General features: G+C 43.7%; 1 protein-coding gene across 11 annotated transcripts in view; it reads left to right on the top strand.

Moving 5' to 3' along the window:
• The window catches only part of SPTB (spectrin beta, erythrocytic), a 167,540-nt gene that overhangs the window by 130,447 nt on the left and 21,172 nt on the right, over window positions 1–15,921 (top strand). For all 11 annotated transcript variants that reach the window (XM_061609475.1, XM_061609477.1, XM_061609476.1 and 8 more), the window contains 10 exons: window positions 737–1,021; window positions 2,807–2,937; window positions 3,152–3,356; window positions 6,413–6,787; window positions 7,534–7,778; window positions 8,324–8,462; window positions 10,420–10,504; window positions 12,027–12,223; window positions 12,800–12,909; window positions 15,175–15,253. In XM_061609475.1, coding sequence (XP_061465459.1) covers window positions 737–1,021; window positions 2,807–2,937; window positions 3,152–3,356; window positions 6,413–6,787; window positions 7,534–7,778; window positions 8,324–8,462; window positions 10,420–10,504; window positions 12,027–12,223; window positions 12,800–12,909; window positions 15,175–15,253 — 1,851 coding nt within the window. The remainder of the gene's footprint in view (window positions 1–736; window positions 1,022–2,806; window positions 2,938–3,151; window positions 3,357–6,412; window positions 6,788–7,533; window positions 7,779–8,323; window positions 8,463–10,419; window positions 10,505–12,026; window positions 12,224–12,799; window positions 12,910–15,174; window positions 15,254–15,921) is intronic.

Below are 15,921 nucleotides of genomic sequence, written 5' to 3'. Positions count from 1 at the left end.
CCTCCCTCTCTCATAACACTGGAACTCATAGACATCCAATGAAGTTGAATTTTGGAAGATTCAGAACAGACAAAAGAAAGTACTTCTTCACAAAGTGCATAGTTAATTCGCTCCCACAAGACGCAGTGATGGCCACCAACTTGGCTTTAAAAGGGGATTAGACAAATGCATGGAAGATAGGGCTATCAGTGGCTACTAGCCATAAGGCTGTGCTCTGCCTCCATAGTCAGAGGCAGCATGCTTCTGAAAACAAGTTGTTGGAAGCCGCAGGAGGGGAGAGTTCTCTTGTGCTCAGGTCCTGCTTTTGGGCTTCCCATAGGCATGTGGTTGGCCACTGTGAGAACAGGATGTTGGACTAGATGGGCCACTGGCTTGATTCAGCAGGCTCTTCTTATGCACTTATTAGCTTTGTGTGCTTCTCAGTATTTTGTCTTCAGTAAATTCCTAAGTGCTGACCTGACAGGACCCAACAGGAGTTCTATTTGAGCAGTCATGTGTAGCAGGTCACATGGAATTTTTCATGCATCAGTTAAGTAACTGAGTCAAGGAAAGACCCTGGTGGGGGACATAGTGTAGACACCCATTGTTTGCATGTAGTGCAGCCTCCAAGGCCTGGAATCTAATATGTTGTTGGAATATGTTGTTTGATGTCTTTATCAGTAGTCACCATTAATGACTGCTCAATTAAAGGAAGAGTTCAATTCAAATCTCTTTAAAAGTGTCTCTTCCTTGCTAGACACTGCAGAAAGAAATTGCTGGCCATGCCCCACGCATTGAAGAGGTCCTTTTCAGAGGGGAGAGCATGCTGGCTGGAGTCAATGGGGATGGAGACTTCAGGGATACTGAAGAGCACCTCAAGCAGCTGAGGGAGTCCTGGAGCACTTTGCAAGAGGAAACTTTAAAGAGGTTGCGGCGCCTGGAAGAAGCAAGTGAAGCTCAGCGATACTATTTGGATGCTGGTGAAGCAGAGGCCTGGATAAGTGAGCAGGAGCTCTATATGGTAACAGACGAGAAGCCAGAGGTAAAGGCATTCAGCTTGCTAACAAAGCAGCACATGCACCCCATTTGGCACTGCAGAAGAACTATCTCCAAGGGCCATTTGTCTCTGTAATGGGCACCACACCAGTGTTGGCCAAGAAGCAGTTCCTGCTCATGCCCAGGGATAGTTGAGCCTAACATGTCCCAGGAAATGCCCATGTGAGCTCCCTTGCCCCACAGAAAGTTGCAGGTGTATGCTTCCTGCACTTTCTAGGCCCAGAGATTGAGGGAGAAGCAGCTTCATTCATTACCCTTTCCTTACTGCCTCCTCTCGCTCATGCCAAAAGGAACTCGAGTGCGATCCAGTATGACTCTTACACGTGTATGCTTGTGTCTGTGCACATGCGTATGTGCAGTATTATGGTTTATAAGGAGCTACTGCCAATCCTAGGCAGTGGCAAGAAATGCTGAGACTGGAGATATGGGTGGGTGTTTTTCTCTCACACACATGCAAAATTTGAAAAATAATTTAAATTCCTGCTTGCCATTACTAAATGTTTATGTGTCTGGTAATGTTCCAGGCCTGTTCAGGAGCATGTTAGGTTCCAAGAACGATGCACCATCTCTGTTTCCCTCAAAATAGGGAGGGGAAATTGTGATGCTGGTGGTAGGGGATTTACCATTGTAGGTAAGCATGAGCTCTGCTCTTTGGACACAGAGGTGAAAAATGCCCCCATAAAAGGGCATTCTGTACCCGTGCAGATGAGGAACAACTCTAATACCTCCAATGTGTTTCAAAAGTATACCAGCCCATTGTTTACACATAACAGCTTTCAGCTCCCCATTTAACATATACATTGTTCTTCAAGCCATCCGGCTTCTCGGGAAATTCACTTGCTTTGGGTCATATACCAGACTACACCAGAACCATCAGCTACAAAAATAACAAGAGTGGCGTGTGGAGAGGGAAACAGTAGATGTCCATTGACAAGCCATAATTGTACATGCAGCAAAGAGCAGCAAAAGCAAATTAAGCAGAGTAATGGCACCTTGTCAAGAAAAGCTCCATCTTCCTTCAGAATAAAGATGGTGGGTTGCTTTTAGTGGCATGGGTCTATTTTGGTCTGAGGCTCTTTCCTGTTTCTGCTTCACATGGCACATGCCTGTGAGAAGCACTACTGTGCAGTTCCTAGAGCAGCATGGGGAGTGTCATGCCAAGAGACACCCCCCCCCCGGAGAGAAAGGGTAGCATTTCTCAATAAACATGGCTTGAACGTGAAACCCAATCCTATGTGTATCTATTCAGAAGCCAGTCCACTGGCTTACTCTCATGTAGGTGTGCAAAGGATTGCACACTAGTCACTTCAAAAGCAGTGAGAATGATGTTTCTGGCTGCATTTTGAAGCAACTCTGCCCTTGGCTAGACATACCTCCTTTCCCCATTGCTGACTCAGTACCACCCACTGCAAAGTGTTGGGCCGATCAATGGCTGTGAACACACTAGTTGTCTACAGCATAGTGTTTCCATTGGCCACACCTGGAGGGGCAACAGGCTGATCTGCCCATCAGATACGAAATTTGCCTTAAGCTGAATTTCTTTTAAAACAACGCTCTTGAACTGACCTCACCAGGTTTTAGAGTAAAAAGGGATGAAGTTTGACTAGCATTGTGTGCCCCCCTTTTCAGAAAAGAGAGGTGGAGCAGTACAACAGTAAGTGTGTCTCTACCCTGAGTCTGCCTTGGCCTATATGCTGTCTGTCCTGGGGTTGGCTCCACTCTGAAGCCAGATAGGACCTCATCAAAGATTGAAGGACTTTTCTTGTCCCAGGATGAAGAGAGTGGCATTGTGATGCTGAAGAGACACCTTCGCCAGCAGCGAACCATAGAAGACTTTGGAAAAAACATCAAGCAGCTAGCTGGCCGGGCTCAGAAGCTGCTCTCTGCTGGACACCCAGAAGGGTGCGTATGTTTGCCTGATGTTGCTCAGTCTCTATAAGCTTTGGAAGATAACGGACAGAAGTTCCATGGGGCATGGTATCAACTGATCACATATCTGGCCATTTGATCAAACCAAGATGAACTCCAGAATCCCAGTCCATTGCATCTCTAGATTGTGTTGCCTTTCCTTATCAAGTGGCATGTCTCAGACATGCTCTTCTTTGTGTTTTTTCAGGGAGGAGATCATCCGGTTGCAAGGACAAGTAGACAAGCAATATGCAGGCTTGAAAGACCTGGCTGAAGAACGCAGGCGTAAGCTGGAGCACATGTGCCACCTCTTCAAGTTGAAGCGAGAAGTCGGTGATCTGGAGCAGTGGATCTCAGAGAGAGATGTAGTGGCATCATCCCCAGAAATGGGGCAAGACCTTGACCATGTCACTGTGAGCAAGCACTATGAGAATGTGTATTAGCCAACCCATTGTGGCCATGTTTCTTAGCCTCCCTTCTCTTTTGAGATGTGATTTCCATTTTATGGGGTATAGTGCCATTCAAATGGTGGGGAGTGGTGTTACTTGGCTGTGCAGTGTTCTGTGGTGGCTGGAGAGAAAATTGCTGTCAGGTGACAGAGTCCATTAAAATTCACATTGCTTCCCACTACATTAAAGATATAGTTTATCTGCGGCTATAGAACTGATAACACACTTGTTTAACAGCTGAACAAGCTGTTATAATTAGAAGATACCATTTATTCCCATGTCGAAAGACTGGATTATATGGATGTGGGAATTGGCAGACATGGTAAAGTTAACTAATGTTGTAAGAGTGAGAGAAGGCAAACAACCAGATAATTTATTTATTGAAAAATTGAGTAATTTTATTATGCATTGGTGCAGCAAGTTACCAGAAAATATTCAACCATATACACAACTGGAAACAAATTATTCTTTAAATTACTATATTAATGTTCTGTTTTTGTCCACTCAACTACCTATATATTTACATATTAATTCCCCTCCTTTTTCACTTTCCTTTTTCCTGTTATAATTAACTACGAGTATTTATATATCATATGTGTTTAGGCACTCTCTTTGTATGTGTTATAGCCAAAAAAATGCATCTTGGAGTGGGGAAACCTCTATAGTTCTCTTCAGGTTTTAGTAAAGTAAAAGCATGTTGGAGATGCAGTGGCATGTTCATTGCCCCTGCCCCCTCTAACCCTGACCTTGTTGCATGCAGCAGCAAGGTCCGAAGGGGGCTTGCAAACTGTTCACTTGAACATGCTTATGAACCTCTCTGTCTTTGGGAGCCTTGATCACACAGGGTTCCCAAACACAGGGAGACTTGTACGTTCAAGCAAACACACTTACAAGCTGTCTTCAGGGCTTGCTGCTAAATGTGACCAGAGGTGGGGTGGAGTGCATGCTGCTGCAACTCCAACAGACTTTCACAACACCGGAAGAGGGTTTATGTAGCCAAGTTAGACTGCTGCAACAAATACAAGAAAAAATATTGTGGCCCCTTAAAGACTAACATTAGGGCATAAGCTTTCATGGGCAGGAGATGTATCTGATGGTGTGGATTTTAATCCGCAAAAATTATGCTGTAAAAAACTTAAGAGTTCTTTGTTTTTTAAAAGCAGGAGTGTCCAGTATAAACTTTGAATGTAAGAGGGTATGTGATCTGTAGTAGGGGTGGGGAACCTCCAGCCCACAGGCCTAATTAGGCTCACCAGTTCTCCCCATTTGGCTCACCACCATTTTGGCCAAGCCACATCTACCTGCCAATCACTTGATGTCATATGTGACTTCAAGTGTAGACAGGTAAAAAGGTGGCTGGGCTGAGCCAAAAGGGACTTCGGAAGTGCCATTGATCAGATGATTGTTGGGACTTGAAAGCACATTGCAGGCCTCTCTGCAAGCCCCTGGGTGGCACTTTGAGGTCCCAATAAGAATCTGATTATCATGGCTTCAAAGCACTGTTTGGGGTTTCCAATTGTCACATCACCTGATGTCATTGTTACATCAGGTGATAGACAGGTGGGTGCCCTGGCCTACTAGGGAGGGGGTATAGGGGAGATAAGGATCTGGCCCATGGCCAGATTCAGTTCCCCATCCTTGATCTATAGCCTTGGTCTTCAGGTGTTGAGGCTGTCAATGTGCTGAACCGGTGCCTGGCTGCGACAATGGACTGGATGAGGGCTAATAAACTGAGGCTCAATCCAGACAAGACTGAGATGCTGTTAGTGAGTGGTTCTTCTGACCAGATGGTGGATGTCCAACTTGTCCTGGATGGGGTTGCACTCCCCCTGAAGGAGCAGGTTCATAGCTTGGGGGTTCTCCTAGAACCATCTCTGTCACTTGAGGCTCAGGTAGCCTCGGTGGCATGGAGTGCCTTCTACCAACTCGGTTGGTGGCCCAGCTGCGCCCCTATCTGGACAGGAATAACCTGGCTTCAGTTATCCATGCTCTGGTAACCTCCAAGTTAGATTGCTGCAATGCATTCTATGGGGGGCTGCCTTTGAAGACAGTTCAGAAACTGCAGCTTGTGCAAAATGCAGCGGCCAGATTGGTAACAGGGACCAGACGGTTCGAACATATAAAACTGAATCTGGCCCATTTGCATTGGCTGCCTGAATGTTTCCGAGCTCGATTCAAGGTGCTGGTTTTAACCTACAAAGCCTTACATGGCTTGAGACCACAATACCTGATGGAACACCTCTCCTGACACAAACCCACCTGTATACTACGCTCAACATCCAAGGCCTTCCTCTGGGTGCCTACTCTGAGGGAAGCTGGGAGGCTGGCAACAAGGGAGAGGGCCTTCTCAGTGGTGGCCCTCAAATTATGTAATGATCTCCCTGACGAGGTGCACCTGGCACCAACACTGTTCTTTTCAGTGCCAGGTCAAGTCTTTCCTCTTCTCCCAGGCATTTTAGCATGTGTTTTTAAATTGTTTTTTTAAAAATGTGTTTTTAAATTTGTATATTTGTTTTTAATGTTTTTAATTGCTGTAAACTGCCCAGAGAGCTTTGGCTATGGGACGGTATATATATATATATAAATAAATAAAGAGAGAGAGAGAATGAGCCAAGAAGGATAGAATTCCATGATCTTTAATAGTTTTAAAGAAGAAAGCAGGGTTTTTTTTTTCAATCTTGCATGTCAGCCTACACCTGCAAAAATTCTCTCTTCTGTATCACTACTAAAAATATAATAACCCCGTCTTCCTTTGCATCTGGTCATCCTAAAGAGAGAATGGGAGGAATTAGCATATACAGTAACATTAAATTAAATTAAATTAAATTGAGTCCCATGTTGCAGTTTGGGATTAAAGATAGGTTATGGATCTGCAGAAGACTGCTGTTTTATATAGGATGTGACTTGCCATGTGGCAGAAACTGCATCATTGTTTAGTTGAAGTGTGGAAAATGCATCCATTGTTGAATGAGATAACAATTCTTAAGATGCTCATGTTCTCTCCTTTGTTTCTTGGCTAGCTACTGCGAGAAAAGTTCCGTGACTTTGCCCGGGAAACAGGAAGCATCGGGCAGGAGCGGGTGGATGGTGTCAATCTCATTATTGAACAGCTGATTGATGCTGGCCACCCGGAGGCTGCCACGATTGCAGAGTGGAAGGACAGTCTGAATGAGAGCTGGGCTGACTTGCTAGAGTTGATTGACACCAGGATGCAGCTTCTGGCTGCCTCCTATGATCTGCACAAGTTCTTCTATGATGGTGGTGAGATCCTGGTTCTTATTGAGGAGAAGCACAAGGAGCTGCCTGAAGAGTTAGGCCGGGATGTCAACACAGCAGAGTCTTTCCACAGGATTCACACAGCTTTTGAGCGAGATATCCACTTGTTGGGAATACAGGTAACCACATTCCTTACCGGTATACCTCACTACTAGAAGACATGGGGAACCATATGGCATATCAAGGTCAACCCAATCCCTGGTATAGATAATATGTATGTGTGAGCACTCCAGGGATGCTAACCCTGATCTTCCTGTTTTTTCGTGTGTGTGTGTGTGTGTTGTTGTGTGTTTTACATGAGATTTTGGCAGAAGGCAAATTGAGCAGAAGGAACCATCTGTGTGGTGTTTTCCAGACCTGGTTGACGTTAGTCCCTTGGAAGACTTTGGAGAGGAACATAAGAAATGAGATCTCTTAAAATGCCTTAGAGGTGCAGCCAGGAAAGATTGTTCTCCTTAACTGGCATGCCTGATTTATTGTGTTAAAGAGCCCAAACCAACGATTCTCAACCTTTTATTTACCTTATGAAACTGGTCATTCATGCTTCCATTTTAAAATTAGAGAAATACATACCCAAGGCAATTCCAAGCTGTCACTGTGATTTTCAAGATGGATTCTGTCACATCCCGGCAAATTCAGACTGAGCAATTAAAGCTGACTTCGAGCTCTTAGTAAAGAAATCTGCTTCCCTAAAATACAATGTTTTACAATAAGGAAAGTAACTGGAAAGTGTGGGAATATACTTGCTTTGATGCAACAATGGGGCTGGATGTTAATTAAAGAGGTCTTCTGGAAATGTTATCTGTGAACTATAGAAACTTGGGTTTCAAGATGAAGTTCTATTTTCTCTGGATTTTTGTGGCAGGTTCAGCATTTCCAGGAGGTGGCAGTACGTCTGCAGGCATCCTATGCTGGGGAAAAGGCAGTCGCTATCCAGAAGCAAGAGCAGGAGGTCGTGAAGGCCTGGAAAGCCCTGCTTACTGCTTGTGAGGGGCGGCGGGCTCAGCTGGTTGACACAGCAGAGAAATTCCGTTTCTTTAGCATGGTCCGTGACTTAATATCTTGGATGGAGAGTGTGATCCGGCAGATTGAAACACAGGAGAAGCCCAGGTAACAAGATGGAATGGGACTGGCCTCTGTTATCTCTTGTTTTTTGCTGAAGACACACGTCTTTACCCTGCCCTTCGACACTTGAGATGTATATTTTTAGGACTCTGTTTTCTGTGATGTTGTTAAGGTTGTTTTTAACTGTTTTAATTACTTGTTTTTATTTGTTGTAACTGGCCTGGGACCTCTGGGTGAAGGGTTAATAATAATGATGATGATGATGATGATTCTACCCAGACCTTGAAGAAACCTTATGGCATTCCAGGCATGCCAAAGGAACCATCAAGAGCTGCTTATCAAGTTATTTTCTTAAAAACAATCAAACCTGTGAGTCTTAACATTTTGGGAAGCAATCTGGCTTGGAAGCCAGTTGCATATCACATTGACTAATTCAGGCCAAGATGTTTCCGTGCCTTTGAGAGCAATTTTTCAGGAAATCTTCTAAATCTTGAGACGCCATGTTGAGCTTTCAGCACTGAATGTTGCCTTGCTAACAACTGCTTAGTAATGTTCTGCTGCTTATTTCTCAATCATTTTCCTCATTTAAGGGATGTTTCATCTGTGGAGCTTCTGATGAAATACCACCAGGGCATAAAGTCTGAGATAGACACCAGGGACAAAAGCTTCACTACTTGCATCGACCTTGGCAAAGCACTGCTGCACCGCAAGCACCATGCTGCAGCTGAGGTGAGGGCTTCCCAGCACAAGCTTTGCGACAGATGACTAATACATAAGCAAGACTGCACTAAGCATGGCAGCCCCCTGTCTTAGGTTCCCATAGATGTAAATGGTGGCAATGGATTGCTGGAACTGAGGTGTTTCCTCCTTTAGCTCTGAGTCTGGTTGGAGTTTGTGACTGAGCACAAATGTCTCTCCCTCTGACATGTTCAGCAACCTATTCAAAATTCTGGTAAGAGTAGGGGTGGGGAGCCCCTGCAGGCCAACTTTGACAGATGGGCGGGACACCCACCTGTCAATCACTTGATATCCTGATGATGTCACATGGGTGGGTTGTGCCACCCACCTGTCAAAATTCCTTGCCTGGGGTTCCCAAGCATCTGGCAGTGAGCTGGCTGTGAAAGGCGTGTTGCCAGTCTCATGCTTGTTGCTTTTGTTGTTGTTCCAAGCATAGAGCTGGCAAAGCTTTTCTTTCTCCTGCCCATCAGCTGATGGAAAGATGGAAAAAGAAGCCTGGGGAGGGGGAGGGTTGCAGGCATTCGTTGCACCAGGGAGTTCTCCTTCATGCAGCACATCCCTGCAAAATGCTCCTGGAGCATTTCATTTGAAGTCATGTCTGTACGTACCTAACAGCTGACTGGTGTGGGCATAGTTTGGGGAAAACAGCCTCATGAGCCACATTGGGACCCCTGTTGGGCCAAGTTTGGCCCATGGGCCAGAGGTTCCCCATACCTGATTGAGAGAATGGCAGGATCTATTCTTGCCCATGGGTGGGATCGCACTGGTCTGCAGTGCACTTCCTACTTATTCTCCAAAGTAAAGGGGGATGCTGTTTGTAGTCTATTGTGGAATATTAACATACTGCAGTTGGAAAATAAATGGAGAGAAGCAAATGGGTTTTCTAAGGGTTGGAGCAGATTTTATAGGAAAGGTGGGATTCTTCATGTGCGCATCTCCATGTCTTGAAATGCAGATCTGTGCCATTCACATGAAAAATGCAGGATGCAATTTAAAGTATCAAAGGGAGTATTCAGATAAGGGGTTCTGATCCTTCTCCCCATCTATTGATTTTGAAAAAACAGAAATGGACTGCCTTCAAGTCGGTCCTAACTTATGGAGATCCTATGAATAGGGTTTTCATGGTAAGCGGTATTCAGAGGTGGTTTACCATTGCCTTCCTCTGAGGCTGAGAGGCAGTGACTGGCCCATAGTCACCCAGTGGGCTTCATGGCTGTGTGGGGATTCAAACCCTGGTCTCCCAGTTTTTGTCCAGCACCTTAACCACAACACCACACTGGCTCTCATCTATTGATTTTACCACTGCCCATTCCTCCAAGTGCTTTTCTCCCAGCCAGGCTCTGATAGTGGAAGTGAGCTTAGCTGGAAGAAAAGAGCTTGGGAGGAATGGCTGCCGAAGGTGAACAGCTGTAGAGATAGGAGGATTCACTAGGACCACCTGTTTGCCCCTTTGTACCTTTCAGTTGACCCGTTTACACATGAATGGAGCAGACTTGCATTTAGACAGGTCTGCTGCCATGACATACAACTTGGCCTCAGCTGCTCACTATTTTGCCTGTGTTTTTGCTGATGCAAAGTAGTTTTAATTTTCAGAGAACTATAGAGGGGGAAATCCCACACTACATCCATGTTATGTAAAGATTTAGTAGGTATTGGATGATATTTCATGCTTTCTGGCCACGGTCCAGCACAGAGCAAAATGTAACGTGCTTAGGTGTGCTTAACTTTGTGTGTGTGTGGGGGGGGAGAGAGAGAGAGAGAGAGATGATTGCAGTGTGCCAGCTGCCTTGGGATTGTTTTTTTTTCCAAAAAGAAAAGCAGAATTCATCTAAGTATTATAAATAAAATCAGCAAATTGCAGGAAACTAAACTGTCATGAAACTTCTCATGGGGAAAAAACCCTTTCCCCTCTCTCTCTCTCCCTCTCTCTCTCTCTCCCCCCTTTTAGATAAAAGAAAAACTGTTGCAGCTGATGGAGAAGAGGAGGGAGATACTTGAGAAGTGGGACAGGCGTTGGGACTGGCTTCGCTTGTGTGAGTATTCCGCAAGGTGCTTTACCAGTTGGGCTGTTCAGAATGGGGCACTTCCACACAAGTGGGCCTTTTCCATGTAGGGCTGGAGAGCAAGGAGCCTAGTGGTTCTAGACAAAGCTGGATTTCTGTGCATATGCAGCCTGCACGCCGAGCCCTCCTGCATAATCTTCTAAATACCTATTTAGATGGTGTCTGCACACCTTTCTTTTCAAGCAGTAGTGGTTTACTCCCACACTAGCTTAAGCAGTAAAGTTTTCCACTTTGGCATTGTTTGCATAGGAAGTTCAATAGGATTTAAGTAAGGTAGGCTCAAAATGGCAACTGTAATTTTGAAGCCATTTCACTCATATCGAAATGGGCTGTTTTTATTTGTTGATTGTTCAGTGAGATGAAGAAGAAAGTCTTGCCAAACCCAGAGATGCCTTATTCAAAAGCAGACTCCAAAATTTAAGAAGCATCCCATTTTGGGGGGGTGGGGTGGGGTAGAGATTAACAGTGTAATCATGTGCATATCTAATCAGAAGTAACCCCCATTGAGTTCAGTGGGACTTACTTCCAAGTGAATGTGCTGAAGGATCAGTGAAATGGATCAGTGAAATAAAGGACTGGTTTCACACTAACACTAAGAAGATCATTCTGACTATGCAAGCCTTTCTTATGTTCAGTGCCGTAGTCTTGACAAAAACCACCACTTCCCTTGCCTGCCATTAACAGTAGGAAAAAACAAAAACAAATGCTAAGTGCAAGTGGGCCCAAAAACATTTTCACCCCTCTTGAACATGGAAGGTGTTTTTTGAAAAACACAATGAATTTGCTGACTGAAATATGCATTATATATTTATTACATTTTTACCCTTCTGTTCCTCCAAGAAGCTCAGAGTGACCATCATGGTGCCAGACATGTTTTTTGCATAACAACCCTGTGAAGGTAGTAACAACAGCGTGAGATACAGGAATGGCCCTAGTGAGCACCATGCCACACTAGCTTACATGAAAAGATGAGCTAAGTCATCCAGTATTTCATAGGCAGGGTATCCTAAAAGCTACAGGAAGTACAAACTGAACTGGAAGGGAAGAAAAGAAATGGTCGTCATTGGGCAAGGGTGCTCAGAATCAGACTAAAATAGATGGAATAAATCCTTGCATGCTCAACATGCTAGTGTGTTCTGAGAACTGTGTGGGGTGTAGGTGTGGGGTGTAGGTCTTGTTGGAGGCCCTGACCAGAGGAGACAGGTGGTCCAGGATTATTGTGGCTTTTTAAACTGGAATGGCAAAAGAGACTGTGATCATATTCTGATGGAGCTTTCATACCAAGAACTGTCAGTGTCTCATGCTTATTTATATTTGAGCATCTTTACACTTGAAATGTTTTCTGTATTCACTTCTGGATCAGAGAACTTAAAAGAAACGTTGGGATTTTATGAGACTCCTGCATTGTCTGCCTCTTCAGCTACAAGCGCTGAGCATGTGTATGACATGACCCTCTGTCTGGTTCTCCCCCCCTCCCCTCTTCACACAACAGTGCTAGAGGTGTGTCAGTTTTCCAGGGATGCCTCAGTGGCTGAGGCGTGGCTCATTGCCCAGGAGCCCTATCTCTCCAGTGGGGATTATGGACAAACGGTGGATAGTGTGGAGAAACTATTAAAAAGACATGAAGCCTTTGAGAAATCCACATCCACATGGGAGGAGCGTTTTGCTGCACTGGAGCGTCTGACCACAGTAAGTAGTCCATGGAAGGAAGAGACTGCTAGTAGTTTATAGGCAATATATTCTAACAACAGTAGAAACCTACTAACAGAGCTGGTTGGATATATGAACACCAAACTTCTAAGCCTAATGTTATTTTTCATTTTATTTTCATGTGACATTTTCATATATTTCTACAGAGGGAGTTGGGCTGAAAAAAAATCCCTTTGAGATGAAGATATATATATATTTGTCAGGAAAGGATGTTGGCGGAAGTGTTGTTTCCAATGCTTGTTGTAGCACCCCTGCTGATACCTCTTTCAGTAAAACTAGTGCTAGACACTAGAGCAGTGTTATGGCAGCACAAAAGGAAAATAAGACAGTGGAGTGGCGGGAGGGTGGGAGAGAATTGTATAGGTGTAAGAAAAGCAAAAATGAACCTTGAAGGGTTGGGGGAAAGGAGGGAGGCATACAGCCTTGTAGAGATGAAACTGAGGCTACAGTAGCAAAAACATCCATGGAATGGGGAATGTCTTCTTTCATTGCCACTTATACAAAAATCTGCATTTTTTTTAACATCCTAAAGAAAACACAATCATTCTTTTTCAGCTTGAATTACTGGGAAAGAGAAGGATTTCAGAGGAGTCTTCACAGCATAAAGTAGCTAGGACCACAGACCTGGAGACTGACTTTGAGCCAGAGCCAGAATGTGAGATGGGGTACGGTATTACATGTATAAAAGCTGCCCTCTGAGATGTTCTTTCTCCAGCTTTAAGCAGAACTAAGAGAGAAATTTTAAATATGTTTTTACTATATTATGTGAGATTTCTTACAAATCAGTAAGTACAAACAACCACAATAAATGTACTCTCTTAGATTTGGGGTCATTAATGACCCCAAAGCAATGCAACAATAAACAAAACTGTTCCCCCTCATCTTTTGCCTCTTCGTATTCCATATATTCTCATGTAAGAAACGGAGTCAGTTGTCCCTAATGTTTTCAACCCCTTCCCTTATTTTATTTATTATATTTCTAAACCACCATTTATCCCATAGAATCCCAGTTAAAACCAGACAACATCGGTATATTAAAACTTATTCGAATACTACAACAATTATAGCAGTGGTTTAGCACTAAGTAAAAACAGACCTACATTGGTGCTTCTCCCCTGAATGCAAGCACAAAGAGGTATGTTTTTATCTGATTAGTTGAAAGGACAACCAATCAGGCTACTCCTACAGTTTGTAACCTGGGTGGACAGATATGGAGAGAGGTGCTCCTTCATGTGCTGGGGTCATTTAGAGCTTTGTTTGTTAAAGTTAACACCTTAAATTGGAATTTAGTGAATGAAAAGCCAGTGCAGCTCCTTCTGGATCGGTGTCATCTGACCTCACCTAGCTACACCCTTGTGCAGCTTTCAGACTGTCTTCAAGGGTAGTCTCATGTAGTATGCATTACAATAGTCTGACTTGGAGGTCACCAGTGCATGAATCACTGTGCCCAGGCTATCCTGGTCCAGGAAGGGATGTAGCTGGCAAAGCAGCCAGAGCAGGAAATAGACATTCCTAGCTACTGAAGTTACCTGAGCCTCATGAATGGATCCAAGAATATCCCCAAACTACATACCCATGCCTGCTGCTTCAGAGGGGGTAGCGTATATATTGTAAACATTTGATATACGACACAAGTGGCTTTCCTCTGTAGACTGGGGAGCTGACATGTCTATCTGTGCCATGCTGATAAAATCCTTATAGGAGAAAGTGGTTCCGTGGTCGCTTTGCTCAATAGAAAGTGAGGCAAGCAAAGCTGTAATAGCACATTCTAGGCAATCCTCAATGTTCCCCGCTTAGGCCCCTCAAAGTCAGGTTCCAGACCGATAACCTTTCCCCCCCAACATTCTGTTCTTGCCCACCTTCATTTCCCTCCCCCACCTTGTCAAATGCTGCTCCTCCACATATCTTTTCCACTTTGGTGGTTTCCTGCACCACTGACCTGCTGTCATGATGATTATTGACTGTGTTAATATACTGCCGTTCCTCTTGGAAGAGCCCAGGGTGATGCACAGCATAATAAAAATGCAGCCATTTTGCACATCATAATTAAAACATCTAAAAACAACAACACTTTTTAAAAAATAGTGCAATAAGCACAATACCAACACTGGTAGATTCAAGGAAGATTTATCTCCCAAAAGCTCAAACAAACAAATATGTCTTTAATTGATGTCTAAACACTGGGGGTCAACTACACTTTTCTAGGGAGGGAATGCCACAATTGGGATTAGCATTTCTGTCCTGTACTGGGGTGCTGCAACCCTGTATTATTTTTAAAGTCAGATGTGTCAGCACCGGCAGCATTTATCTTCTGAATGCTTTGTTGAGTTGGAAAGAAAGGACTGCCTCCATCTTGTGGTTGTGGAAACTATCCTATTTTCTATAAGGCTCGGATTCCCAGCATCTTCCTAAAATCTGATTTGTTTCCTGTTGAACAGAGTTTTTAATTGCATGAGGACTTTTAAAAATTGCTGCTTATTTAGTTTGGTTGTCTGCTAGGTTGGGCGTGAGTTCCAGATTTTGTATGCCCATTATTATGGTTGGAAATGTCAGCTCCACACACTGCTCCGCTGAAATTATATAGTTCGTTTTGTTTGTTTTCAGTAAAACCTTTAAACATTAAAATTAAAATATAGCTTAAACAAAGAGAGAAAAAATGTCAGCAATGGGCTATATCTAGTTGGTGCTGTTGTGCAAGCAAAAAGGCTGTTGATCCAGCAGGAGGCATCCACTAATGGAGGAAGGTAGGCAGTTTTTGCTGATTTCCTAAAGCCCCTAGAGCCCTCCCCCCACTGCTCTAGAAGATCCCTTCTCCTCTGTTAGAAGACATCTCCGTTGGAGCAACAGCACAGGGAAGAACCATTATTCTGACCCATGTTGTTTTTTCAGTTTAAAATTTACTGAACTGTGTTCTTCTGTGTTTACTGTAGGCCTAAAGAAGAGGGTGAGAAGAAGGTGGAATTAAGTTTAGAAGATGCCCTTTCCCATGCTACAGACGACTCATCACTGGTCAGTTATCAATTTTAGTTTCTCCTTCCTGGAAACCTCAGCAGCTTAATGCAGTTTTCCAATTTTGTTGCATACTGTCCTATCTTGGTAAAAGTAGACAAAGTGTACTTTTCTATGGGAAAACTTCTTTTTTTGCATTCAGATATTTAGAACTTTACCTTGCAGTGTTCTTCACAGTCTTCTTCCTATATCAGTATGGTAAACATCAGGAAATTTGGAGACAATACATGTTTCAGCACAATTGATTTGTTAAATAAAGATTAATATTACTCTTTTATCATGTACTCTGCAGCAGAGGTTCCCAGACTGTGGCCCGTGGACAAGTTTCATTCAAGTGGTCTGCGGTGTGTCCGTTGATTTGTGGTTGACGATGGGAGATGGCACATCCATTGCACTGAATATTCATATTGATTTTTAATTTTTATTGCTGCTTTTATTTCTTATATATTGTATTTTATTGCAATATATAAGAAATAATTGAAGCAACAATACAATTAAAAATCATACTGCATCCAGCTTAGTGCATTACAGTTGCTACAACAGGAAGAAAAATAATTCAGTGGTCTGCCAAGCAATTTTCAAGGAGTCTGTGGGGGAGAACGTTTGGGAACCACTGCTCTAGAATTCCCTCTAAAGGCATTAATAAAATTAGGGCCTTTTTGGTGTAA

The sequence above is a fragment of the Rhineura floridana genome, chromosome 2 (genome assembly GCF_030035675.1).
Source record: "Rhineura floridana isolate rRhiFlo1 chromosome 2, rRhiFlo1.hap2, whole genome shotgun sequence".
NCBI lineage: Eukaryota > Metazoa > Chordata > Lepidosauria > Squamata > Rhineuridae > Rhineura > Rhineura floridana.
The sequence above is the reverse complement of the archived record's forward strand: the minus strand, read 5'-3'. Positions and strand labels throughout refer to the sequence as shown.